The following is a 26,461-nucleotide window of genomic DNA, read 5'->3' on the forward strand; positions in this document are numbered from 1 at the left end:
TACTCCTACAGAGTGTTCTTCCAAGCTTTATATAAAGAGGTGTATGTGTGTGTACATCTTTGTACATGCCCTCAAGTGTTGAGTGCTGGATTAGCCCCTGCAGTTTTCTTGGCAAAATTTTTCAGAAATTGTTTGCCATTGCTTCCTTTCTAGGGCTAAGATAGAGTGACTGGCCCAAGGTCACCCAGACGACTTCATGCCGAAGATTGGACTAGAACTCTCAGTCTCCAGGTTTCTAGCCTGGTGCCTTAAACCAGGGGTCTCTAACCTTGGCAATTTTAAGCCTGGTGGACATCAACTCACACAATTCTGGGAGTCGACGTCCGCCAGGCTTAAAAGTTGCCAAGGTTGGAGACCCCTGCCTTAAACCACTACACCAAACTGGCCCACTTTATTCTAAGCAGACCCAAGAAAGGACAGCTTACCATTTGGAATGCGACGGTAATGTTATAAAATGAAGACAGATCAAGAATATATATTTTTTTTTAATTCCAGAAGGAGTGCTTTTCAAGAAGAAATAAAAAAAAATATTTCACAGGAATTCTACCTTAGCTTTTTTTACGCATTACTTATAAGCATTGCATGTTCTGAGCCTTGAACTTCAGCCGCTTGTGGCAATGAGTGGAATGGTTCGGTTTCAGAATTTTATTTTTTTATAAAATTCCCTCTTGTAGAGAGATAAGCCGTCACCCCTTCAATTGCAAGGGTCCCAAGCTCATGTTCCCTGAATATTGGTCGTATTAGCTGAAGCGGATGAGAACGGAAGTCCAACAAGTTCCTCAGCTGAGCGGTATTGGCACAGAAGCACAAAATGAACTGGAGTAACATGATTAGAAATAACCAAGAACAGGCAGTCAAAATACAGGTAATCCTCAACTTATAACAGTTCGTTTAGTGACTGTTCAAATCAGAACAGCACTGGAAAAAAAGCGACATGACCATTTTTCACACTTAATGACCGTTGCAGCATCCCCATGGTCATGTGATCAAAACTCAGGTGCTTGGCAACTGGTTCAGATTTATGACGGTCACAGCATCCCAGGGTCACATGATAAAAACTTTTGCGACCTTCCAACAAAGTCAATAGGGAAGCCAGATTTCGCTTAACTCTGTGACTGACTTAAGTCACTGCAGTGATTCATTTAACGGCAGTGGCAAGAAAGGTCATAAGTTGGGGCTAAACTCACTTAACAGCCTGCTTCACTTAGCAACATAAAATGTAGTTGTAAGTTGAGGACTACCTGCATCGGTGGTGAGAAATGATTGAACGTTTTCACATGCATTCCTTCACTAAGTATTGAAAGTATTTTCAATGAAACCTGACAGGCTATTGATTATATTGGTACTTTGGTATGCATAGTATGTTGGCTGCTGGTTCATTATTACAAGACATTTTTGGACAGACTTGTTCTAGTTGTCTGATTGCGGACGGGACAAAATGTTTATCCACAAGCCCTGAAAAAGCCAAACAAATAAAAGAAAACCAAAAAGAGATACAAGAAGTTTAGCATCGCTCAACATATTTGGGATCCAAATGGCTTTTCCATGGGTGATTCAAAAGAAATTATGTTTTCCTTCATTTTTGTTTTTATTTTTTTTTGCTACACTGTAAAGGTAAAGGTTCCCCTCGCACATATGTGCTAGTCGTTCCCGACTCTAGGGGGCGGTGCTCATTTCCGTTTCAAAGCTGGAGAGCCAGCGCTGTCCGAAGACGTCTCCGTGGTCATGTGGCTGGCATGACTTAAACACCAAAGGCGCACGGAACACTGTTCCCTTCCCACCGAAGGTGGTGCCTATTTTTCTACTTGCATTTTTTTTACGTGCTTTTGAACTGCTAAGTTGGCAGAAGCTGGGACAAGTAACGGGAGCTCACCCAGTTACACAACACTAGGGATTCAAACCGCTTGAACTGCTGACCTTTTGATCGACAAGCTCAGTGTCTTAGCCACTGAGTCCCTGTTGTTAGACCATACTAAAATTTAAATGCTTACCTCCTCAAATTTCCTGTGGAGTCCAATATGCTTTTTCTTTAAAAAAAAAAAAAGTCACACCAACATTCTTGAATTGTTTCCTATCCAATTATTTGTGGTTATATTTCAGTATAGAAGCAGCTTACATTATCTTTCATCGTGTCTGATCAACCTTGCATAGAATCTTAACAGAAAGGTATAACAATTTAACCAAACGAACAAACTTGGAGCTATGCAAGCCATTTGATATTCTATGTTTCCGTATATATTTCCTACATTTAACAGCAATTGTATTTAACATTTAACATGATTCATGAATTTATGAAACAGCCTGTTATGAACTGACATCAGGATCCAGATAATCCAATAACATTTTCTTAGAGGTAGTTCTTGTTTAGTGACTGCCTAAGGCAGCGGCCATTCAGAGAAGTGAAAACGTAATACAACTATGAACTTCACAGGCCTTTAATAGCAATAGCAGTAGCAATAGCACTTAGATTTATATACCGCTTCAGAGTGCTTTCACAGCCCTCTCTAAGCGGTTTACAGAGTCAACATATTGACCCCCAACAATCCGATTCCTCATTTTACCGACCTCGTAAAGATGGAAGGCTGAGTCAATCTTGAGCTGGTGAGATTTGAACTGCTGAACTGCAGCTAGCAGTCAGCTGAAGTAGCCTGCAGTGCTGCACTCTAACCACTGCGCCACCTCAGCTTTAAAGCAAAGGAAAGCTGAAGTAAGATCATAAAGAATGGTGGTTTCTTTGGATGACTGCTTAACAACCAAGTTGCTGGTTCCAATTCTTGTTGCTAAATGAAGACTACCTGTAATTTGTGTGTTAAAGTGCACAACATTTCTTCGATTAAATCTGAAGAACAGAAAACGCTCAAGAGAAACTTCACCAAAGCATTCCTGCTTTGTAGAGTTATCCTGGACAACTTTCAGAGGCACTTAGGGACTGCATAAAAAAGGAAGAAAGGGACAGCACCTGTGTTCTCCCCAAAGTGTGTACCTGTCGGATCTGGAAGCCATCTTTTCACTTTTGAGCCTTCAGGCCTGCCACAAATTCTACTGTGGGAAAATGGGAGGGCGAAAGGATTGTATGGAGTGAAGATGATAGGTAGTCAAAATAACGTTCTTTCTAGAAAGTCAAGGCCGTTGTGCCCTGCAGCTGTGCGGAGAAGAATGAGGAGGTATCCTCTGTTCCAGAGGGTCACCTGATTGGACATGTGGGTGAAGGGCAAGGACTTGAATTTTCTTTTGGGTGAGGAAATCCAGAAGCTATCAGATTCGGGTTTTCCCATATGTGCCATTATGACATCTTTAATAAAAATTGGCTTTGAGGAAACTCAAGTCTTGGAGTTTGATTTTGTCTAGCATGCCTGCCAACCCTTAAGCCAGGGGTCGGCAACCTTAAACACTCAAAAGAGCCATTTGGACCCATTTCCCACAGAAGAGAAAACACCAGGAGCCACAAAACCCTTCCCGTGCCTGACCTATTTTCTGAGTGGTCACAGAACTAGCATATGTAGTTGAATTAAATGTTCTGTTTTCTTCTGAAACTTTTTTTTCCTTAGATTTATCCATGGTAGGCCTACCGGGTGTTGAAAAGCTCAATAAATCATTTGCCGGTGGGTATCACACATTGGCAGTTGTGACGCATATTTTGAGTGACAGGGAGCCCCAGCAGAAGGATGAAAGAGCCACATGCGTCTCCAGAGCTGCGAGTTGCTGACCCCTGCCTTAAGCCATGAGCACAGAGAGGGAAGTTCAGAGGAGATTTTGGAGCTGCATAAGTGGATGAAAATTCCTTCCTTGGAAATGGAAGGAATCGTGATTTTTTTCCCCTTAAAAGTATAATGTTCTTTCAATGATCTCACTGTAAGATGATGCTAAACCTCTCATGAGGTCTTAGCTGAGCACATTGGAAGTCCTATGAAACATCCCACGATCCTCTCTTGCAAGATTTTAACACTGGATGAGAAGCATGTAGACACCCCAGTGCTCTTACGAGACCGTATCGCCAATCTTGCTGCAGCTCAGTAAATCCTGACTTGCTGGTCCTAGAACTCTGAGGGACCTATTTTTTTAATTATCTTTCTTAATAATAACATAACTGTCTAGGCTAGGTTCGTTCCCATGCGCCCCACGAGTATCGAAGTTCGCCGAAGAGGAATGAAGGGGACATCTTTCTCGCCTAGGCTGAATACCTGTTGGAATGTCACCACAGTACTGATCCTCGGTGGGAACGGGACAGGTTAAAATTGGGACATCTAGATGTCTGCTATGACTCGGACCAGGCGTAGGATATCTGCACCCGGTGATATGACTGAAGTGATCTGACGAATAAAGGTCCACATTGTCGTTGTCTCCACAGGAGAGGTTGGCAGATTTCATCTCAGGAGGATAACGTTCTTCAGGGACTCGGTGGCTCCTTGCAGACTCTGGTCGTGCCGTTTCTTCCACGGGATACATCAACCTCTCTACGTAGTCTTCCTTGTTCTTCGGCTTATCTACCATCAAGGCCAAGTCACTGGAGGAGTTAGGTGACTGCCGCGCCATGCTACCTTTCAGTTCTTTGGGTTCGTCAAGTGTATCTGACCCAGGAATGCCCAGACGCTTCATGGCATCGCAGATTTTGGATTCATTCATCGTTCGTCGAATCTGGTAATTGTAAGGAGCTTTGCTTACCACCGTAGAATCGTTGAGGATAGCTAGGGCCTGAGGACCACTTTCCTCAGAAGGCAGATGAGGGAGGGTTTCTTCCCCACAGGTTGGTAGGCCCAGCCTTGTTTCAGTAAGCCAGGCCTCCTCATTGGTTGCTCTAGATGAAGAGGTAGAGAAGTGGAGAGGCTGTTGTCCAATGACAATGTCGCTGTATTTAATCAGAAAGTCCTCACTGTCCGTGCTTCTGATGCAGGAGTGTGTCGAGGTTTCCTCCGTTTGGTTTTGATTCCTGTCGTGCTCGGGAGTCTCTTTGGAAGCTGCTGGCTGAATCTCTGTTGTAATGCATCGGAGACCAAAGCTCTTGCCATGCTCCATCTTGTCCTGCTCTTTGAAGGCACTCTGGCTATGACTCAAGTAGGCCATTGCAGGATTTGGTGTCCCGTTGATTTCTCCAATGGCCACATCCTCTTTTGTTTGTGCGTGTTCCTGCTTTTTAGCTAAGCCAACACATGGAAGACCATGTTTCTGGGCCCTCTTCTGGAGGATATCAGCGAGGTCACTGTCTTTCATGTCCTCTGCAACTTCAAGAAGGTTTTCGCATTCAATTCTTGCAAGGAACATTTCAAATGCCGTGTTCTCCGCTTCTTCCTCGCTTAGTTTTCTGACCAGGGAATATTCGGTAGCAGAGGTGGCAACGTAGCCGATTTCGGACAGCAGCTGTTGTACTACACTTTCTGGAAGGATGGACTTTACATGGTAGACAAAGTTGCCTGTAAAAGTCTAAAAACAACAAGGAAAAATAACATTAGGAGACATCAGCATGGATAAATCACTACTATTCTGTGAAATTATGGGTTGAAGATTTTCTTTGTGGATGCAATCAACAGAAGAATTCAGACTTCAAGCAACAGGATAAGGACTTGCCCTGACTGGCCCCAAAGAGTCAGGCTGACTTTAGAAATCTTCCTTCCTGCTGAAACGGTATCGTATGTGCCTCTGTTATCTCTTTACCTGAGATCTAGTTCGCTAAATCTGGACTTTGGGATATCTATCATTGGACAGGAATCTGGCAATCCTAGCATCTCTAAAAGATGTGGCACATTATCTCAATAGGTTTACTGGAACCAAGGCAATATTCTGGCTTTCTGGGCATTTATATGAGATTATTGATACAATTCTGCAGAGGAATTATTGTGTCTGTCATATGCACCTCTATAACTATCTGGTTTGGCTCTGCTACCCAACAAAACAGACACAGACTTCAGAGGATCATTAGAACTGCAGAAAAAACAGTTGCTACCAACCTGCCTTCCATTGAGGACCTATATACTGCACGAGTCAAAAAGAGGGCTGTGAAAATATTTACAGACCCCTCCCATCCTGGACATAAACTGTTTCAACTCCTACCCTCAAAAACGACGCTACAGAGCACTGCACACCAAAACAACTAGACACAAGAACAGTTTCTTCCCGAATGCCATCACTCTGCTAAACAAATAATTCTCTCAACACTGTCAAACTATTTACTAAATCTGCATTATTATTATTATTAATCTTGTCATCGTTCCTATCACCCATCTCCTCCCTCTTATGACTGTAACTTTGTTGCTTGTATCCTTACGATTTATATTGTTTCCTAGTATGATTTGATTGCTTATTTGTACCCTATGATTATCATTGTGTTGTACCTTATGATTCTTGATGAATGTATCTTGTCTTTTTATGTACACTGAGAACATATGCACCAAAGACAAATTCCTTGTGTGTCCAATCACACTTGGCAATAAAGAATTCGATTCAATTTGACTTGACTAATTCTAATTCTATTCAGTTCTTGGTATTCCAATCTAACAAATTTGGAGGGCACCAGATGGACCAAGCCAGGTTCCGTCATAGGGTTGCTACTGGGTAAATTAAATTGGAAGTTGAAGTTGACCACTTTGGATGCCATAAACAGAAAGGCAAAATTAATAGCCAGATGTAGAAGTGAGTATGTCACCTTGAACTTCCAAGAAAAAAGCAGGATAAATCTAACCTAGGAAAAGTGTGATTGGACGCACAAGGATTTTGTCTTGGTGCATACGTTCTCAGTGTACATAAAAGAAAAGATACCTTCTTCAAGGTACACCAGTTACAACACTTAATGATAGTCATAGGGTACAAATTTTAACACTTAATTATAGTCATAGGCTACAAATAAGCAATCGGGAAACAATATCCATAAAAATGGTAAGGATACAAGCAACAAAGTTACAGTCATAAGTGGAAGGAGATGGGTGATGGGAACGATGAGAAGATTAATAGTAGTGCAGGCTTAGTGAATAGTTTGACAGTGTTGATGGAATTATTTGTTTAGCAGAGTGATGGCGTTTGGGGAAACAACTGTTCTTGTGTCTAGAAGTGGCCGAACCCACCCCGGACCATCCTTTTCTCCCACCCACCCACCCTTCTTGCACTGTCCTGCCACCATCACTCCCCCCAACTCACAGGCTACTTTGGATTGGACTAGATCAGGGGCCTCCAACCTTGGCAACTTTAAGACTTGTGGACTTCAACTCCCAGAATTCCTCAGCCAGAGGAATTCTGAGAGTTGAAGTCCACAAGTCTTACAAGTTGCCAAGGTTGGAGACCCTTGGACTAGATGACCTCCCAGGCCCCTTTTAACCCTTGTGACCGTAACCTGTTACCTTCAGCGACTTGATCTCCTTCCTCCAGGGCGAGAGGCAAAGGTTGACGCCCAGCAGCTCCAAGTAGCCGAAAGCCTGGCTGAGTTTGCGGAAGACGGCGCCGGCTTCCCGCCGGCCCCGCAGCCTAGCCCAGCAGCTCTCGGCGATCGCCCCGACGTCCCACTTGCCCGCCTGAAAGCCGGCGCGACTCTTCAGCGGCGCTTCGTTGCAAAGGCGAAGTTTGCCTTCCGCCCAGTTCGCGCGGTAGAAAGCCAGGTAGTCTTGCAAAACTTCGCGCGGGGCGGCCAGAGACGGGCAGCTCCTCATCCTGGTGGCCGAAGCTCCTCCGGGGGACTTGGCTTCCCTCTCGCCCGCACCTACCGGGGACAAAACGGGAGACGGACCAGCCGCGCTTTCCCTCCACGACAACCTGCAGGACCGCGGAAACGGAGGCTGCTTCTTCCCACGCTTGGCTCGCTGGGCGGAGAGAGACCGAGGCTGCCATTGGCCTGGTACGTGGCCTCGCCCGCCGTGCCACTGGCTGCCCCTGCTGTCGCTCAAGGGGAGCGTTCCTAGGTTTTCATTTGGGGCTGGCCAGGAGGCGGGGAAGTGGGCGGGGCCTGCAAAGCGAAAGTGAAACCGAAGGGAGAAGGGAAGCGGAAGTGGTTCTTTCTTTGGGGAGCCCGCCGCTCAAAGGCAGGCTGGAAGGGCTTGGCTGGCTCTCTCCGGTGTTCAGTTATTTATTTATTCTTTTTTTTTTTATTTGTCTGTTTGTTAAACGTACAGAGAACTAGGTATGAACATAAACTTGTTCCCACTTGTTACTATAACCATGCTGCTTATATCTTTCAATTTATATTGTTTTTATTTGTTTCCTAGTAGGATTTGATAGCTTATTAGTAACCTTGACTACCACTAAGTGTTGTATCTTTTTATCCTTGAAGAATGTATTTTATTCTCCATATGTACACTGAGAGCATATGCACCTAAGACAAGTTCCTTGGGTGTCCAATCACACTTGGCCAATAAAGAATTTTATTTTATTTTATTTTATTTTATTTTATTTTATTTTATTTTCTAGTCTAGTCTAGTCTAGTCTAGTCTAGTCTAGTCTATTCCTACTCTTATTCTATTCTATTACATTTCTACCCTCTATTCTATTCTATTCTATTCTATTCTATTCTGTTCTGTTCTGTTCTATTCTATTCCTACTCTTATTTTATTCTATTCCATTTCTACATTCTATTCTATTCTATTCTATTCTATTCTATTCTATTCTATTCTATTCTATTCTATTCTATTCCATTCCATGTCTATATTCTATTCTATTCTATTCTATTATTTCTACTCTTATTCTATTCTATTCCATGTCTACCCTCCTATTCTATTCTATTCTATTCTATTCTATTCTATTCTATTCTATTCTATTCTATTCTATTCTATTCTATTCTATTCTATTCTATTCTATTCTATTCTATTCTATTCTATTTCTACTCTTATTCTATTCTATTCCATGTCTACCCTCCTATTCTATTCTATTCTATTCTATTCTATTCTATTCTATTCTATTCTATTCTATTCTATTCTATTCTATTCTATTCTATTCACAAAGGAAGTAAATACAAATAAATGGAGACAGTAAGACGGGCGCTAGGCACGCTGGTGCGCTTATGCATGTCCCCTTTACGGACCTCTTAAGAAGGGAGTGAGGTCCACAGTAAACAGTTTGAAGTTGAAACTGTGAAGGTTTGAGGCTGTAACAACCGACTCGGGTAGAGCAGTGGTCACCAACCAGTGGTCCATGGACCACTGGTGGTCCATGAGAAAATTTTGGTGGTCCATAAAAAAAATTATTTGCATTTTTATATTGCACTAAATACTATTTATCTTTCTAAAAAAATCATATTAGTGGTCCACAGGATTTAAAATTATGAATTTAGTGGTCTCTGAGGTTTGAAAGGTTGGTGACCCCTGGAGTAGAGCATTCCAGGCATTGACCACTCAGTTCGTTCTAGAAGTGCCCCCGTGGGTGATGGTGGTTATTACAGGTAATCCTCGACTTACAACGGTTCACTTAGTGACCGTTTGAAGTTAAAACGGCACTGAAAACTGACTTAGGACCATTTTTCACACTTACAATTGTTGCAGCATCCTCATGGTTATATTCGGATGCTTGACAACCAACTCGCATTTATGACAGTTATGCAGCCATCCTGGGGTCATGTGATTCCCCCTTGGGTGACCTTCGGACAAGCAAAGTCAATGGGGAAACCAGATTCACCTAACAACTGTCTTCCTAGTTTAACAATGGCAGTGATTCACTTAACAAACGTGGCAAGAAATGTCGCAAAATGGAGCAAAACTTCCTTAACGAATTTCTCACTTAGCCGCATAAATTGAGGTCTCAGCTGTGGTCGTAAGTTGAGGACTACCTGTATTTTATAGACTGTTGAATTCACGTCCTGTCGTAGCTATGGAAGCCAGCTGGGTGACTTTGGGCCACTCACTCACTCACTCTCAGCCCAACCCACCTCACAGGGGTGTTTGCTGTGGGAAAATAGGAGGAGGAAGATGTGTTGAATATGTTGCCACCTTGAAGTTATTTGTAACTTCAACATAAACGTATCAGTGAATGAATTTTTTTTTTAATATCAGGTGCAGTAGACTAAACCTGGGACTGCTTGTCCTGAAGCCCACATCTGGCACAGGGCCATTAGAAGGTTGTTCAGGTAAAACAAGCATTTTCTTTCAATCTTTATAATCATTATAGCATCATTATTTCATGGTTTAGGACCGGGCTGTCTACGAGACCGCCTTCTGCCACCGATAGCCTCCCAACAACCTGTGCGCTCCCACAGAGTGGGCCTCCTCAGGGTGAGTTTTTGGAATAATGTTGGAATATTTTAGAACACCCCTTCGTATATAATAAATATAGAGCAAGCTTTTGAATTTTAAGATTTGGCGAAAGAATTATCCCATGTAAATTTAAATTGTTAGACTATTTCTAACTCCAAAAAGGCCAGCTTAATGCATGTTGTAAAAGCTTTCCATGTATTATTTTTTATTGCTCTTCTCTTTGGAATCATTATACAAATATCCATTGTTTAATTAACGGCAGGAAGTAATACAGTTCTCTTTCTATTATGCTGCGTAAAGTAATTGCCACAGATGGGGTTTTTGTTTTTGCATTTAATTGTTAATGGAATCCCATGCTTTACAATATTTAGTCTTCTATATCCAGAGGCAAATGCCACCTTTTTTGCTGCTACATTTCTAAAGATTGCTAAAAGACAAACAAACAGAGCAAAACAAACCATATTCTATTCTTGCTACAATGTACAGATAGTCCTCAACTATTCATTTACCGACTGTTCAAAGTTACAAGGAAACATATGACCGGTCCTTCCTCTTACAAATGTTGCATTATTCCCTACGACCACATGATCAAAATTCAAGTGCTTGGCAACTGGTATGTAGCATATTTTTCGGAATATAAGATGCACGGGAGTATAAGATGCACATTAGATTTTAGGGAGGAAACTAAGAAAAAAGCTGATTGGCAGGTAGATTTGCCTCCCGGAATACCCCCAATCAGCTGTTCCCAGAGGTGAATTTTAGCAACAGGTTCCTTGGTTGTGAGCTCTGTGCCTTGCTTTTTTTTGCTTTTTTCCCCCTGCCTCTGAAACACCATTTCAGAAAAAACTTTTTTCTGCCTCCGAAAGCCTCCAAAACAGAACTTCAGAAAAAAAAGCCTCTGAAGCTCTGTTTGGAGGCTTCTTTTCTGAAGTTTCTTTCAGCCTCTGAAACCTCCGTTTGAGAAGCTGGGTGAGGCTACATTCGGAGTATAAGACGCACCCAGATTTCACCCTCTTTTTTGGGGGGGAAAAAGGTGCATCTTATACTCCAAAAAATACGGTATTTATGATGGCTGTCATGTTCCAGGATCACATGATTGCCATGCGTGAACCTCCCAGCCAGCTTCTGACAAGCGAAGTAGACAGGGGGAAACCAGATTTGCTTAACGGCCGTGTGATTTGTTTCATAACTGCCATGATTTGCTTAACCATCCTGATAAATAAAGTCATAAAATCAGGCGTGACTCATTTCCAACCATCTTGCTTAGCAACATAAATTCTGCTCTCGATTTGTGGTCATAAGTCGAGGTTTAACTGTGGAGGAAGAATGGGACATCCATGGGAAATGAAGCGCCTCCATGTTTCTCAACTTGGCAACATTAAGATGGGTGGACTTCTGGTATGGCTCTTGGGAATAGATGCAATTGTTGGGAAAGGTCCAAATCAAAAACTGAAGGAAAAGTTTTATTATTCGGAACCAAACATTTGATCCCAGATGGATCAAAGATTTGTGATTTGTGCTCGATAAGAAACTGTTGTAGACTTTCTACAAGTTAAATGCAATACAGGTGGTCCTCCTTGGTTTACAAAAGTTTGTTTAGTGACTTGTTCAATGTTACAATGGAACTGAAAAAAGTGGCTTATGACCAGTGGTGAAATGTAAAATTTGTTACTAGTAGTTCTGTGGGTGTGGCTTGGTGGTGGAGTGACTGGGTGGGCGTGGCCAACTTTTTTTTTTTTTTAACTTTTGAAAAGTTACAACCTTGGCCGAAGAGATTGTAGAAAAAATGCTTTTAAAAAGCTCCTCTGACGATCCCAGCTGAGTTGCCTGATTGTCAGAGGCTTTTCTTTTCTTTTAAAAGCATTTTTTGCCTTTTAAAATGCTTTTGCATTTTAAAATGCTTTTAAAAGCCTCTGACGATCCCAGCTGAGCCAGGCAATCATAATAGGCTTTTTTTTTAATTTTAAAAAGCATTTTTTCCTATATTCAAAACAGATATCAGATGAAGAGATATCAGATTACCTTTGAATGATTAGGATGTATTATTTCTGATTGCATTGGGGGAGGTTAGGATCTGATGAGAAATGCAGGAGTATAACTGACTTAGGAGGGAAAATTTTTAGCATATGTTTGTTTTATTTTTAACTATACCTTGTGTTTGTTCTGGGAAGTCTGGGGGAAGGGGGGGGGTTTGAAGGGAGGGGGAGGGGAAGAAAAAAGCCGAAGAAAAAATGCTTTTAAAAGTTAAAAAAAAAAACCTCTGATGATCGCGTGGCTCAGCTGGGCATGGGGGGTTGGGGGCAAGGATTTTCACTACAGGTTCTCCGAACTACCCGCCACCATCGCTACCAGATTGGGTGATCCGGTCCGAACCGGGAGCATTTCACCCCTGCTTATGACCATTTTTCACACTTACGACCACTTCAGTATCCCCAAGCTTATGTGATCAAATTTCAGCTGGTCACAAGGGGGAAATCAATTATAAGAAATTTGATGCATGGGTGTTCTAGCTAGAAGTGAATGTCCTTTGTCAGAGGCCCACGTCCTTTTGAGATTAGACTTCCAGAAATAAATGGGGAAGGACCAAAATGAAAGTTGACTTGATTGGAAGGGTTAATGAAATACAAGGGCCTCAAGTTCATGCTCATTTCTCCTCTCCCCCACCATGTGCCACATTTCTCCCTTGTATCAAATTAAAACTCACCCATGGAAATACAAATTTTGGACAGAACGTTTGGAGATTTTTGGGTCTACAGCTAGCATTTTCCAAGGCAAGTGGACTTAGGTTGGACAGCCCTGCCTTAAGGAACTGAATTTAGACTTGAGTGGGAAAGATCAAAGAAAGTTCTGGAGCAGGAGAAGAACTTCCACTTTTCCCAAAAGAGCAAGAATACCATTTTGTAAAAGGTGATAAAATACTCAGGTTAAAATTCTCTAACGACGTTCGATGTTTTGTAGTACAGAAACAACAGCCGCGGTAAAACAAGAATATAGCAGCAAGCCATCAAGAACCTAAGCAGAGATTTAAAATCCTTAAGAGTTTCAGCAGAAGAATTCTTTTGCTCCCTGCTTGCAAAAACCATGGATGGAGACCAGCAAACTACTTTCTAGAATTCAGAGTTACAGCTCAGAAAAAAAAAAAAATCAGATTCCCATAAACAAATGAATGATCTGAGATACTTCAAGAAATCTGTAGTCAATTATTAGTTGGCGAATCATATTTTGGTACATACATTGAATCATGGTCGTTATGAACTTACTCCATAATTACTCATAATTACTCAGAGCAACATGGATGGCGTTCTCCCTATTTTATTAGCTTCCCAACTCTCCTGCGAGGTAGGTCGTGTTGATAGGCAGACCGGTTGGCTTCAGGATGGCTATTTTCCCAGACCACACTGAGATGCAAACTAGCCAGCCCACATAGTGCGTTTTGTAAAATCCAACCCACATTTTCCTTACAAAGAATCCCTTCCTCTGTTATTTATTTCAGCCGGCTTACGAGCAATGCTTAAAATATTGGTTGTACTTTTTTTTTTTTTTTTAAAAAATGCCTTTTATTTATTCATCAAATTTATAGAGTTGCCCATCTCAACAAAGTTGATTCTGGGCAACTTTTCCTCCCCCAACCGGGGAAGATCCCACAAGAATTGACAATTCCATACGCCCCCTGGGTGAGCAGGAGACATCTTAAAAATGGAGATGTCCACCTTCCTTAGCATTGCTTTTGGTGTTTTACATTTTCAAAGTGGGAGAGGAAACGGTGCAAAAGACATAGTTAGGCTAGCTTTCCAAAGACGTTCTACCACTAAAGAAAGAAAAAAAAACCCGTGTCTCCAAAAGCAGCCCAGCCTAGCCCTGTTCGAAGTAGAAAAAGAGAAAAAGTTTGGATGCAAGTCCATCGGTGGGGTAAGTGATCAGTTCAGCTTTCCATGTGTCTTTCGCCTGGAAGGCTTCCTTTCCGATGTCCCCACGGGCGTAACTCGTTTACGCAATTCTGTCGAAAAGTGTCCGGTGATAATCTGCTGAACCTTTCAGCAGAGCAAGTGAGGCTTGTGGGAGAGGAACACTCTGTTCACACACAACAGCCTCGTACGGAGGCGCCGTTTCGGTTGGGAAGGATGACGACAAGGCCGTGGAAGGTTGACGCAGGTCCTGTATCCTAACCAAACCCTCAGAACCCTGTCCCATTGTTGCACTGGTAGATCCCCTTTCTTCCAAGGGATTGTTTATAGACATGTCGTTCTGCTGACAAGGGTCTATCAGAGAATACGGTGGAGGATCTTCCGTTGGAAGGTAGATTTGAGCTGCTCCGGGCCCAACGCACTCATCGTACCTGAAAGAAAACATAGCCACTGTGTAGTTCCTGCACAATTTCAGGCCAATCCATCAATTCAAAACAATAACGTGCAGATTTCCATCCGTAAGGGAAGCCAGAGATAATAGAATTGAAACCGACTGATGTAGCAGGTGAAACAGAAACTTAAATAAACACACCAACTCTTTCCTGAACTGGATGATTCTTTTTTAAGGAACAAGAAGTTTTAAAAGGAAGTTGCTATGTTTACTGGTAAAGGACAGAGGGCTGCTAATTAAATCCGGACCTCCATCGACCATTAATTATATTAAGTGAAATAATAAATAAATAGATTGAGCACTGACAATGTAACCTATTTTGTGTCAGCGTTCCAGAAAACCCCCTCCTGCAGAAAAGACTCCGAGGCAAACATCTTTCAAAGTTCTTTTACTAGCATAGGTAAGCTGGCACAGCTGGATAAACTCCAAATCTGGAGATCCGGGTTTTACCTCAGTAGTACAAAACCCCAGACCAACCCCCTCCCTTGACTCCTCTGCTGATCATGTGCTCCAATCTTCAACCATCCCATCTCGAGACATCACTCCGGCCACTCCTCCAGATGTGAGCTCAGCCTGACCTTGACCGGCAGGAAGAATGTTATTATGTCTAATGGCCCCTTGTACCAACCCTCCCCTTCTCCTACTTTCCCACACAGGAGAAAGTGGCAGCGTGTGGAAGCCTTCGGCCTAGTATGGCTTCCAAAGCTGACATTTTGGTAATAAAATATTTGGAAGAAAACAACCAAGTTCAGAGAGCACCAAGGACCCCTCATTTCAACCCGGAGTTACAAATATTCTCCTTTATCCCTAATAAATAAATAGCACTGTTGTTTTGTCGTCGTGAGTTTTTTGGGCTATTTTTTTGTTTTGTTTTTAACTCTGTTTTTATTCTATTTACAATAGTTTTTCCTTCTTTATTTAATTTATAAACGTTTTAATATTCTATTCTATTATCCTATTATTTAATTTTAATTGTTTAATTGTGAGCCACCCAGAGGAAATGGATGAACTATATGTTTACTAAATAAACACACAGATTAAACAAGTCTGAGTCATTACACAGAGCAGCCAAACAGAGTCTGCCTGCCTATTTATTTTTTTTAAACCCTCTGTATCTGGTTTTTCTAAAATACTAACTCTAAAATAGGTCTGACATGTTTCCAGTGAATTTGGGTCCTCAGGAAATCCATTAAGAGAGGGATATTTATGGATATTACTTTTGATGTACCCTTTCAAGAAAAATAGACTAGAGTGGTTCCATCTGAATGCTTTGGCAGGATCCTGATTAAGGGAAGCAGGAAGAGAAAGAAAGCAAAATAATCCCAAATGAAATCTGTGGGCTCGTATGAGAACCGATTAGGGATACATTTAGAGAGATAATCACATTTAGTCGCAAATGAGATTTCTGTAGCTCGTACATCAAAGCAATTAAATTATTAACGTCCCAAAGGCATCTTTCATAAATGAATGTCCTAATTAGAATTATATATAAATAGTTTTTTTCTGCCCTTCAAAATTTAAAATGAAGAACAGCCAACCCACCAAAAAATGAGACTCGGCTTTGCTTCATTGGTCAGGAGTGCGAGTTAATCGATTCTCAGAAGATTTGGTCCCAGGTGTTGATGTTGTGTTCTGCTAATGGATGCCTTGTTTGACCCCTATGCTCTTTCCCCAAAACTGGTGCCCTTCATATCAGGGGTCCCAACCTTTTGGACCTCAGGGACCATTCATAATTTTAAATTCTGAGGACCACTAATATGATCTGCCTAATGACCGGCTGGGTGGGCGTGGCTAGGTGGTCATGTGACTGGTTGGGCGTGGCCAACTCGATGTCACGTCGAGCGGTGCCTCGCCAGCTTGTACTTGCCCCTCCCCTCTCAGCCACTCCTCGCCTGGGCTCCTTAGACTCCTTACAGGAAGCAGTTGTTGGAGCTAAGCAGCCACCATGAGAAAGAGTTGGCAAAACTCTTTGGGCCTCTGGTGGCACAACAGGCTAATGCAGCCTATTATTAACAGCAACTGCTTGCAATATTGCAGGTTCAAGTCCCACCAGGCCCAAGGTTGACTCAGCCTTCCATCCTTTATAAGGTAGGTAAAATGAGGACCCAGATTGTTGGGGGGCAATAAGTTGACTTTGTATATAGTATACAAATGGATGAAGACTATTGCTTGACATAGTGTAAGCCGCCCTGAGTCTTCGGAGAAGGGCGGGATATAAATGAAAAACAAAAAAACAAAAAAAAACCAGCTCAGTTCAAATTGGATCCGAGAAGGAGGCTCAGCAGAAGCACCTCACTGAGGACTATGAGCATAGGCTTTCCAAACAGAGAGAAGACCTGCGGGAGTGCAAGGCCAGGTACCAGCCGGGGGCTGGGGCGCATAGAATTATAGGTGTGAGCACGCACGCGCCTGACCCCTCCCTGACCCCTCCCTCCTGGCACGCAATGACAAAAAGGTTAGCCATCACTGGTATAGGACTTCCTGCCCTAAGCAAGGGGTTGGACAGAAGACTTCCAAGGCCCCTTCCAACTCTGTTAATTCTGTTCTACATGGCCCCCAGGTCTCAAACCCAGGCTGTCAGCTTTTCAACTGATAAGCTCAGTGTTAGTTTTGGAAGGCATTTTTCTATTTTGCCTCTTAACTGCCAATATTTTAGCTGGGGTAGTTGGAGGGGGTTGTTGTTGGAGCGGTAGAAAGTTAGTCATAACAACATTCCATATTTAAGGACATCCTGCGTCTGATGGAGACTGCCTGAAAATTGTATCTAATTGAATTTGAAGAGTTGATTGAACAATGTGATGAACTTATGAGTGTGGGGCAGGGCTGTGAACTGTCAACTGGGTGTGGAAAACCTGGAAGCTTTCAGTTTTGGGTTTTCCCAGCTGTGCCAACATGACATCTCTAATAAATTGGAATTTTGAGGAACCTCAAACCTCAGTTTTATTTCATTGGGGTTGTTCTTTGGAACCCTGACACTCAGCATCTTTAACCACTGAACCATTGTGCCCCCTAAAGCATGTGAGATATCCAAGTAAATGCAGGGGGATTTGAAGAGAACCGGTTGATTCAATTTCCTACCACAGATCGCAGGTTTGTTTTTTTTTATCTCCAAGGTCTACCGCTGGTTCGAAGAAGTCTAGTCTGAAGCTCTAGAAAACTGCAATATATCAAAGTATTGATATATTGGATCTGTTACAGAGCGGTGGGGGGGAACACTGCAATGAAAGGGAGGTGCTAAACTCTCAGTAACACAACACAGAATGCTTAGCAACTGGAAAAGGTGGATGCAAAGCCAAGGACTCATCAGTGCCCTACAGTGAATGGGGGAAGGAAAGGAGGTGGAGGTGTTTTGGGAGAAGAGGGTGAGAAAGTCTGAAACCTGGAAGATTACTGGAGCTGGCAGTTGGCAACCTTGCCCGGAGGACAGAAATGCCAGCTGGTGGAAACAAAAGCTGTACTTTCTAGATACTCTTATCAGTTAAGCAGATGGCCAGCTTCCCACTTAGGCTGCAGGAAGAGAATGGAAAGGTTGTAAAAAGCCCTGATTTATTGGGCCTCTTGCCAGGAGTTGAATTCGCTTCCTGTAATTAAGTCAGTGGGAGAAAATCTGTAGGTTTCCACCCCTTGAGAACAGAGCGTGGTAAGACTCTACAAATTACCGAAATGAAGTCCTGCTTAAATAAAAAGGACTTAAGAGAAGAGACAAGGCCTTCCCCTCTACCCCAGGGAACATGAAGAGAGAGGAAGGTTGACCAGAGCGCCTTCTGCCAGCCTTCAAGCTGCAGGCAAGGCTGGATCCAGGGGTGAAATCTAAATTTCTTTCCTACTGGTTCTGTGGGCGTGGCTTGATGGGTGGTCATGTGACTGGGTGGGCGTGGCTATGTGACAGGGGGATCAAAAGACAGAAACTCACAATGTCCTGCAGGGAGCAGGGTTGGACTAAAGGATCTCTAAGTCCCTTCCAGCCCAGGTTTGTAGTCCTTTCTTTCTCTCCTTTTTCCTCCCTCCCTCCCTCCCTCCTTCCTTCCTTCCTTCCTTTCTCTCTCTCTCTTTCTCTCTCACACACATACACGAACCCCCCAACCCCCATTTTTTGCCTAACAGGCTTCAGCTTTTTTATCTTTTAAAAAATGCTTTTAAAAGTAAAAAAAAAAAAAGCCTCTGACGATCAGGCACCTCAGCTGGGAATATCAAGAGCCTTGTTTTAACCCTTTAAAAGCATTTTTTTTACTACTGGTTCTCCTAACAACCCACCGCCATTGCTACCAGATCGGCTATCCGGTCCGAACCGGGAGAATTTCACCCCTGGCTGGATAAAAAACTGTTACACAAATAAACAACAATCTCACCCAACATCTCAGCTCCATTCCCAATGTTGTGTTTTTGCACAATCAAACCCTATTTGTGGAATCTTGTTGCACTCACTTAGGGAGTTGTTCTTATGCTTCTGCTGCAAAAGGTCCCTCTTTTATAAACGAGAAACCAGCCGTCCATTTATTTCTTGTTTTGGAAACAGGGTTTGCAAATTGTTTTTCTCTGACTCTGACGTGCGTGATGTTGAGTTGGCCACACCCACACGGTCACATGACCACCGAGCCACGCCTACCCAACTGGTCATTAGGACAGAGAACCGGTTGTTAAATTATTTGAATCCCATCCATGCTGTCTCACCTAGGAAACAGAGTTGACCACCCCCAGAGTCTGATTATTTCAAACTTTTTTTGAAATAATAATCATTAAGCAATTAAAAGAAATTTACCGTGGCGGTGAATCTGCATGTATGATGTTGGCCTGGGAAAGTGCCTCCATGTAAGAGCTAAAGTAAAATGTTGGCGGGAATTCCTCGGCACAGCTGGATCTCAGCTCTCCGACGGAGCCACCGTAGGAAAAACAGTCTGGAGCTGGGGAAAAGAAAAAATAATATTAGCACAGCTCCAAAAGGTGGATTAAACAGGGATTGTTTAGACAAAGAAATTCTAAATCACAAATATTTAGGATGCATCCAGGAATGCAACTGTTAGGATGAAGTGAGGGCTACGGAAAAGGAAGGTCGGAAATATTTACATCTCGTATTACAGGTAGGCACCAGTGATGGGTTTCAATTTTTTTTTACTACCGGTTCTGTGGGTGTGGCTTGGTGGGAGTGGCATGGTGGGCATGGCAGGGGGAGAATACTGCAAAATCCCCACTCCAGGGGGAGATACTGCAAAATCCCCATTTCCTCCCCACTCCAGGGGAAGGATACTGCAAAATCCCCATTTCCTCCCCACTCCAGAGGAAGGATACTGCAAAATCCCCATTTCCTCCCCACTCCAGGGGAAGGATACTGCAAAATCCCCATTTCCTCTTCACTCCAGGGGGAGGATACTGCAAAATCCCCATTTCCTCCCAATCAGCTGGGACTCGGGAGGCAGAGAATAGATGGGGGTGGGCCCAGTTAGAGGTGGTATTTACCGCTTCTCTGAACTACTCAACATTTCTGCTACCGGTTCTCCAGAACTGGTCGGATCCTGCTGAAACCCACCTCTGAGGTAGTCCTTGATTTACAACTACAATTGACCCCCATTCCAAATATTCATTGCTAAGCAAGACAGTTGTTAAGGGAGTTTTGCCCCATTTTATGATCTTCCTTTCCACAGTTGTTAAATTGGTAACATGGTTGTTAAGGGAATCTGGCTTGCCCATTGACTTTGCTTGTCAGAAGGTCACAAAAGGGGATCGCAAACCCCAGGTCGTGGCAACCGTCACAAATACGAGTCCATTGCCTAGCATCCGAATTTTGATCACGTGACCGTGGAGATGCTGCAATGGTCGTTAAGTGTGAAAACCGGTCGCAAAGCCGCTTTTTTTCCCCAGCCCCATTGTAACTTTGAACGCTCACTAAACAAATTGGTTGTAAGTCAAAGACTACCTTTATCATATTCCTAATTTTGAGAAAGAAAAGAGAAAATATGGCAGACTCTCTTACTGTAGCTGGCATCGCTCCACAGCTGGAGATGTCGAAAGCAGTGATTTTTTCGCAGGCTGCCAATCAAGATGGCCACGCAGGATAGAAAGAGGACCACTCCAATGACTACCCCAGCCACAAGCACTGACGAATCCAGCATAATAGTGCCTCAGCTGGTTTCTGTGTAGTGATTAATTCCGCTGATGAAGTTGCTACGGTTCAGCTGGATTTCTATGTACCAATGAGATAGAAATGGACCCGGTTGAAGAGATCTTACAAAACAGCCCGTTTCAAATGTACATTGCCGGATAAAACTTTGGGGTCTGTAGGTGAATTGTAGGAGATGACCAGGCTCAGCCTGAGGGAGGGGTCAAACGCATCATTGGTCTTGAGAACCTTCATGCCCACAAGAGATCTTAAGTCCAGCCCACCTTGAATTCCTTTGACTCTTTATCTACCGCCAATTTACAGACACAAGACTTCAGAGGATCATTAGAACGGCAGAAAAAACAATGGCTACCAACCTGCCTTCCATTGAGGACCTGTATACTGCACGAGTCAAACAGAGGACTGTGAAAATATTTACAGACCCCTCACATCCTGGACATAAACTGTTTCAACTCCTACCCTCAAAACGATGCTATAGAGCACTGCACAAAAATTGGAAGGAGTTAAAGTCCAATAATATCTGGACTTTATGATGAAATCCATCTGGTTCCCATCAGGACTTGGGTTGAGTTCTCTTTACAGTTTTTTTTAGTTGCCTAATTGTCAAGCATGAACTTCTCACTCATCTGCAGGAAGTGGACTCGGTTACTTCCTTGATTTAGGCTAAGAGACAATTGACAGGTTTGCAAATCACGTTAAGCCATAGACTTCAGTTTATACATCACAATGGCTGGCTGTTGTGACCCAGGCCCAAGTAGGTAGTAATAAACTTAGTCCGTGAAAAAACAAACTTTATTTGAACAGCTGGGAATTACTTCATTCCCAGCGTCGTTCAACTTAAAGTAAAACAAATGTCTCCCAACACAAATTCCTCAGTTATCTCACAAACTTTAGTCCAATTACACAAACTGCCAAAGGCCCTTCCTGGCAAATGTCCAGAAGCCACAAAGACGTACACAAAGCAGAAGACGCAGCTACAATGTTGTTTTCCGGCAAAGCTGAAACACCAGTGCTGGTCTGTTTTAAGCCTTATGGGAGGGGCCAATAATCTCTTAACCCTACTCCTGAGTTGTCCTCTCTGCTTGAGCTGCTCTTGCCTTCTGGCAGCTCTTCTCATGCGTGCATTAGGAGAGGAGGGAGGACGAGGCACAACAAGGCTCCTCCTGTTCCTCTGCCTCACTACTATCAGTCTCTGGAGGCTCTGGAGTCCGCACCTCACTTCCCGATGGCCCTGGCCTCACCTCAGCCTCATCGCTGTCCGACTCCGTTGCCAGCTCCGCAGGCTGCTGACGGACCACAACAGCTGGCTTTGGGCATCAGCAATTTGCAAGCCACCATGGTGGATTAACGCATTATGCTAAATCTCAGCCCACCACAATATAGTTTAGACCGACACATAAATTAAGGGTCTCTGGTGACTTCTCGATGCCTATATCCATACCATGATCAGTCTCAATATACAATTGATAGTGTGCTCTTGTTGTCAGGCTCTTGAACTAAAATACTCATGCAGAATAGCAGAGTCACAGAGTTGGAAGGGATCTTGGTAGTCTTCTAATCCAACACCCTTGTTCAAGCAGGAGACCCTAGACCAGAGGTGTCAAACTCAATTTCGTTGAGGGCTGCATCAGGGTTGTATTTGACTTCGGAGGGCCGGGGTGGGCGTGGCCAGGTCAACGTCACTCGTATCGATGGCACCTGTGGCGGCCTGAGCGCCCTGCCAGCAAAAACGGGCCCCAGAGCTCCATTTCCAGCTGCGACAGCCGCCTGCTGTCAATTTTGGAAGGCAATTTTCTTTTTGCTTCTTAACTGCCACATATTTTAGCTGGGGAAGTTGGGAGGGGGTTGTTGTTGGAGTGATAGAAAGTTAGTCATAACAACATTCCGTATTCAAGGACTTTTGCCTGTGTCTGATGTAGGCTGCCTGAAGACTGTATCCAATTGAGTGTGAAGAGTTGATTGGACAATGTGATGAACTTGTGGGTGTGGGGCAGGGTTGTGAACTGTCAACTGGATGAGGAAAACCTGGAAGCTTTCAGTTTTGGGTTTTCCCAGCTGTGCCAACATGACATCTCTAATAAATTGGAACTTTGAGGAACCTCAAACCTCAGAGCTTTATTTCGTTGGGGGTGTTCCTTGGAACCCTGACACCTGCAACCCTTTGCCAGCGAAAACAGAACTCAGGAGTACCATATGTGATTCTTCCAAGCACCATTTTAGCTGGCAGAGGCCCCATGGGCCAGACCCTCACTGTTTTCAGGGTGGCCCCATGGGCTAGATCTAAGCACCCCATGGGCCAGATCCACCCCACAGGCCTTGAGTTTGCCACTCATGCCCTAAACCATTTCAGACAAACAATTGTCCAAATCCCTTTTTAAAAATCTCCAGTATTGGACCAAGAATAACCAAGATTGATTTGGTACGTTCAGGCATATTAAACGGGCTAACAGAGGCCAAATCTGCTAGGATTTGTGAACGCTTTTCCTTCCACGCCAAATTCTGGCCTGCCGGTCCTTTTTCCGACAGCTGACATTGCCTGTTTATTTTTTTGCTGCAGCTACCTGGTAACAGCCTCCGCCGTTGTGCGCTGACATTCTTATTAAAGTGTCTGAAGGAATCAGATTGGATCACGACTGACCTGCACGCTCTGAATGTCAGAAGCAAAGAGTTATGTGCCAGGAAAAGAGGGTGAGAAATAAATTGTTTCAGATATTCGTGCCTTTAGGGCACCGCGTGGATGTCACAAGCCACTTGTAAATGCGCTATTTCAAATTAGCAGGTAAACACATACAGCCTTTCCTAGTCTTCACACCACCAACCTGTTTTTATCAACATGATAAATTCCACTGGAGTAAATGAAATTGCTTGGGTGGGAAGCAAGCATGACATGCATGTCACCGGCTATAGCAGTGGTAGTCAACCTGGTCCCTACTGCCTCCTAGTGGGCGTTCCAGCTTTCATGGTGGCCGGTAGGGGTTTTGTCCAATACTGAAGCACTTTCCTTTTTTTAAATTTAATTGACTTCTTTAAAAAAAAATTCATAGCATTATTTAAAAACATTTTCATTAGGTTTTCATAAAATTCCCCGTGACATTTTAAATTTCTGAAAATATACTATTTGTATCACCCGGGCATAAGTTTAGTTCACTTTACGTAAGTGAAACTAAATGGCGCTATAGTGCGACAGCAAACAAAAGAGCCTCGTCCCAGAATGGCTTGCGCATCTCCCCCCACACCACCCAGCTGTAACAGACAAGCAGAGCTGGTAGCCAGCACCCCCCCCAACCCAATCCACGATGCGCGAGAGGCATGTGCAGACGACGATACACGGCGCATTACTGTGAAACCGGTGGGCGGTTAGAAAATTTTGCTATTAACAGAGATACAAAAGTGGGTGATAGGTATAAAAAGGTTGACTACCCCTGGGCTATAGGATTAAACTGGGATGGGGCTTCAGGATTCTCAGACGTGCTAGGAAGCAGACTGTGTACTCAATTTACAACCACCATCCAGCCCCAAAATTTCGACTGCTAAGCAAGGCGGTTGGTTAAGTGGGTTTTGCCCCATTTTACAACCTTGCCTGTTGTTGTTCAGTGAATCTTGACTTCCCAGTGGACTTTGCTTGTCAGAAGATTGCAAAAGGTATTCACAAACCCTGTGACACTGCATCCATAATATGTACATGCCAGTTGCCAAACGTCTTGAGTTTTGATCACATGACCATAGGGATGCTGCAATGATTGTATGTATAAAAACCTGTCATAAGTATTTTTTCTTTTCAGTGCCATGAATGGTGAGCAAATAAATGGTTGTAAGTCAAGAACTAAGTGACGTGGTGGCTTAGTGGGTAAGACGCTGAACTTATCGATCGAAAGGTCGGCAGTTCAGTGGTTCGAATCCCGAGTGCCGTGTAACGGTGTGAGCTCCCATTACTTGTCCCAGCTTCTGCCAACCTAGCAGTTTGAAAGCACGTAAAAAATGCAAGTAGAAAACTAGGGACCACCTTTGGTGGGAAAGGAACAGCGTTCTGTGCGCCTTTGGTGTTTAGTCATGCTGGCCACATGACCACGGAGACGTCTTTGGACAGCGCTGGCTCTTCGGCTTTGAAACGGAGATGAGCAGCACCCCCTAGAGTCAGGAACGACTAGCACGTATATGCGAGGGGAACCTTTACCTTTACCTTTAAGTCAAGAACTATCTGTACTTCTAACCAATGTCTAGGTCCCAATATGGCACTAAACAATGGATGTCCTAGTAAGAATATTATTAAATAAAACTATAAACTCTTTGCCGCTATTCTGGAAGAAAAACTAAAGAAGCTTTCACATGTGAAATGGAGGCTTTCTGCTGAAAAGACAGCTAAGAGATAATGTGAGGACTGTCCTAAATATTGTTGAATATTTACAATATCGTAATGAAAAGAGGCTGCCTTAATTTTTTTAGATGCAGAGAAGGCCTATGACAACCTGAATTGGGGCTTTATGTTTAAGGTGCTGGAAGAAATGGAGTGAATTTTATCCAAGGAATTAAAGTGACTTACACGTCACAGAATGCAAAAATTGTTATAAATGGTGATTTAACTAATTTATGTGAAATTCAAAAGGGCACAAGACAAGGATGCCCTTTGTCCCCTCTGCTGTTTATTTTGGCTTTGGAAGTTTTGAATAGAGGCATCAGACAAGATGACAAAATAAGGGATATAAATATTGAAAAAGAAGATTATAAATTGAAGGTCTTCAGCTAATGATCTGGTTATATTTCTACAGAATCCAAAAAAATAATATAGAAAATTCGATGAGGATGTCTTCGTAAGAATAGTGGCCTGGATCCAAACATGATGGTCAGATTGGGTTTGCAGACCAAATTGGCTTGGTTGAATCAAGGCTTATTAGCTGTGTATAGATAACCGCATTTGCACCAGCCTCTAACCCACAAATTGGTGAGCTATACTCACACCAGCTATGAAGATAAACACAGCACTTTATACCATGTTATAGATCAACCTTTCAGCTAAACACAACCACTGCACAGATTCTTCACATTGAGCTAAACTCTGCACCTGGTCAGCTGAACAAACCACAAGGGTGTGAATTCATACGTGCGAAGCCAGCACCACGACAACTACACCACAACCTTGTACAACGTGTGAATTCAGTCAAGGTTGATTTCCCCCCCCCCCATCATCGTCTCAGAAGTGGATAATATTTGTGAGGCTGAAACATTATCCTGGCTCACGGTGGCTGCTGTTTTTCCCTTTAACATATTTAATTTGTTCTAAAAATAAAGGAGCCCAATATAAGCCGGCCAAATTTTTTAACAACTTGCTCTACTTCTTTCAAACATATATAAAAATACATACAGCTGGCTCTTATTACAGGTGACGTTACCAAGCCAACCCTAATCTGGCAAGAAATATATTTTTGATTCATCAGCTTTTAATAAAGCCATGCCGAGTCTTGCCTATTATTTAATTCTAAAGTAAGTTTAACTTGGGAAAATTGGTCTCAATGGATAGAAATTAAAAATAAGGAATGTATAGAATAAAATAAGATACAAAATGTGTTTAAATATGTTGATTAAGTAGGAATATGTGGGAATAGATGTACAAAGTTAAGAATTATGTATTGTCAGAATGACGTTGAATTGTATAATTATTACGGATGTATTTTTGTTATAGATGTATTTTAACCTGTATTTTTATTTTAAAGATTTATTTAAAATAAATAAAGTCATGCCTCTCTTTTACTGGTGGACTGGCCAAGCAACCTACATGGTGATGCAGGAACTGGTCTTAGGGAGGAGGGAATGGGAAGCATTTATTAATCGATTA

At 43.0% G+C, this 26,461-nt stretch overlaps 2 protein-coding genes and 1 long non-coding RNA gene across 5 annotated transcripts in view; 1 reads left to right on the top strand and 2 right to left on the bottom strand.

Moving 5' to 3' along the window:
• Nucleotides 1-362: 362 nt before the first annotated feature.
• On the bottom strand, nucleotides 363-7,814 carry LOC131184006 (uncharacterized). Its single transcript, XM_058154875.1, has 2 exons — nucleotides 7,326-7,814; nucleotides 363-5,418 (listed from the first exon to the last, which is right to left on the bottom strand). Exons 1-2 carry the CDS (start codon nucleotides 7,629-7,631, stop codon nucleotides 4,060-4,062), a joined length of 1,665 nt encoding a protein of 554 aa, XP_058010858.1. The 5' UTR covers nucleotides 7,632-7,814; the 3' UTR covers nucleotides 363-4,059.
• A 162-nt stretch (nucleotides 7,815-7,976) lies between these two features.
• Nucleotides 7,977-26,268, top strand: LOC131184010 (uncharacterized). The gene is made up of 4 exons (XR_009151899.1): nucleotides 7,977-8,098; nucleotides 9,960-10,033; nucleotides 23,189-23,319; nucleotides 25,398-26,268. It is a non-coding gene; the product is annotated as an uncharacterized LOC131184010 (long non-coding RNA).
• The window catches only part of BEAN1 (brain expressed associated with NEDD4 1), a 48,688-nt gene continuing 32,305 nt past the window's right edge, over nucleotides 10,079-26,461 (bottom strand). For all 3 annotated transcript variants that reach the window (XM_058154880.1, XM_058154878.1, XM_058154879.1), the window contains exons 3-5: nucleotides 20,485-20,694; nucleotides 19,276-19,417; nucleotides 10,079-14,496 (exon numbers count right to left, since the gene is read on the bottom strand). In XM_058154880.1, coding sequence (XP_058010863.1) covers nucleotides 14,148-14,496; nucleotides 19,276-19,417; nucleotides 20,485-20,623 — 630 coding nt within the window. In that variant the 5' untranslated portion in view covers nucleotides 20,624-20,694 and the 3' untranslated portion in view covers nucleotides 10,079-14,147. The remainder of the gene's footprint in view (nucleotides 14,497-19,275; nucleotides 19,418-20,484; nucleotides 20,695-26,461) is intronic.

The sequence above is a fragment of the Ahaetulla prasina genome, chromosome 12 (genome assembly GCF_028640845.1).
Source record: "Ahaetulla prasina isolate Xishuangbanna chromosome 12, ASM2864084v1, whole genome shotgun sequence".
Taxonomy (NCBI): Eukaryota; Metazoa; Chordata; class Lepidosauria; order Squamata; family Colubridae; genus Ahaetulla; species Ahaetulla prasina.

Coding starts and splice junctions, on each gene's coding strand:
- LOC131184006 (XM_058154875.1), bottom strand. CDS start 7,631: ATGAGGAGCTGCCCGTCTCTGGCCGCCCCGCGCGAAGTTTTGCAAGAC. Junction 5,419..7,325: donor AGGAGATCAAGTCGCTGAAG/GTAACAGGTTAC, acceptor TGTTGTTTTTAG/ACTTTTACAGGCAACTTTGT.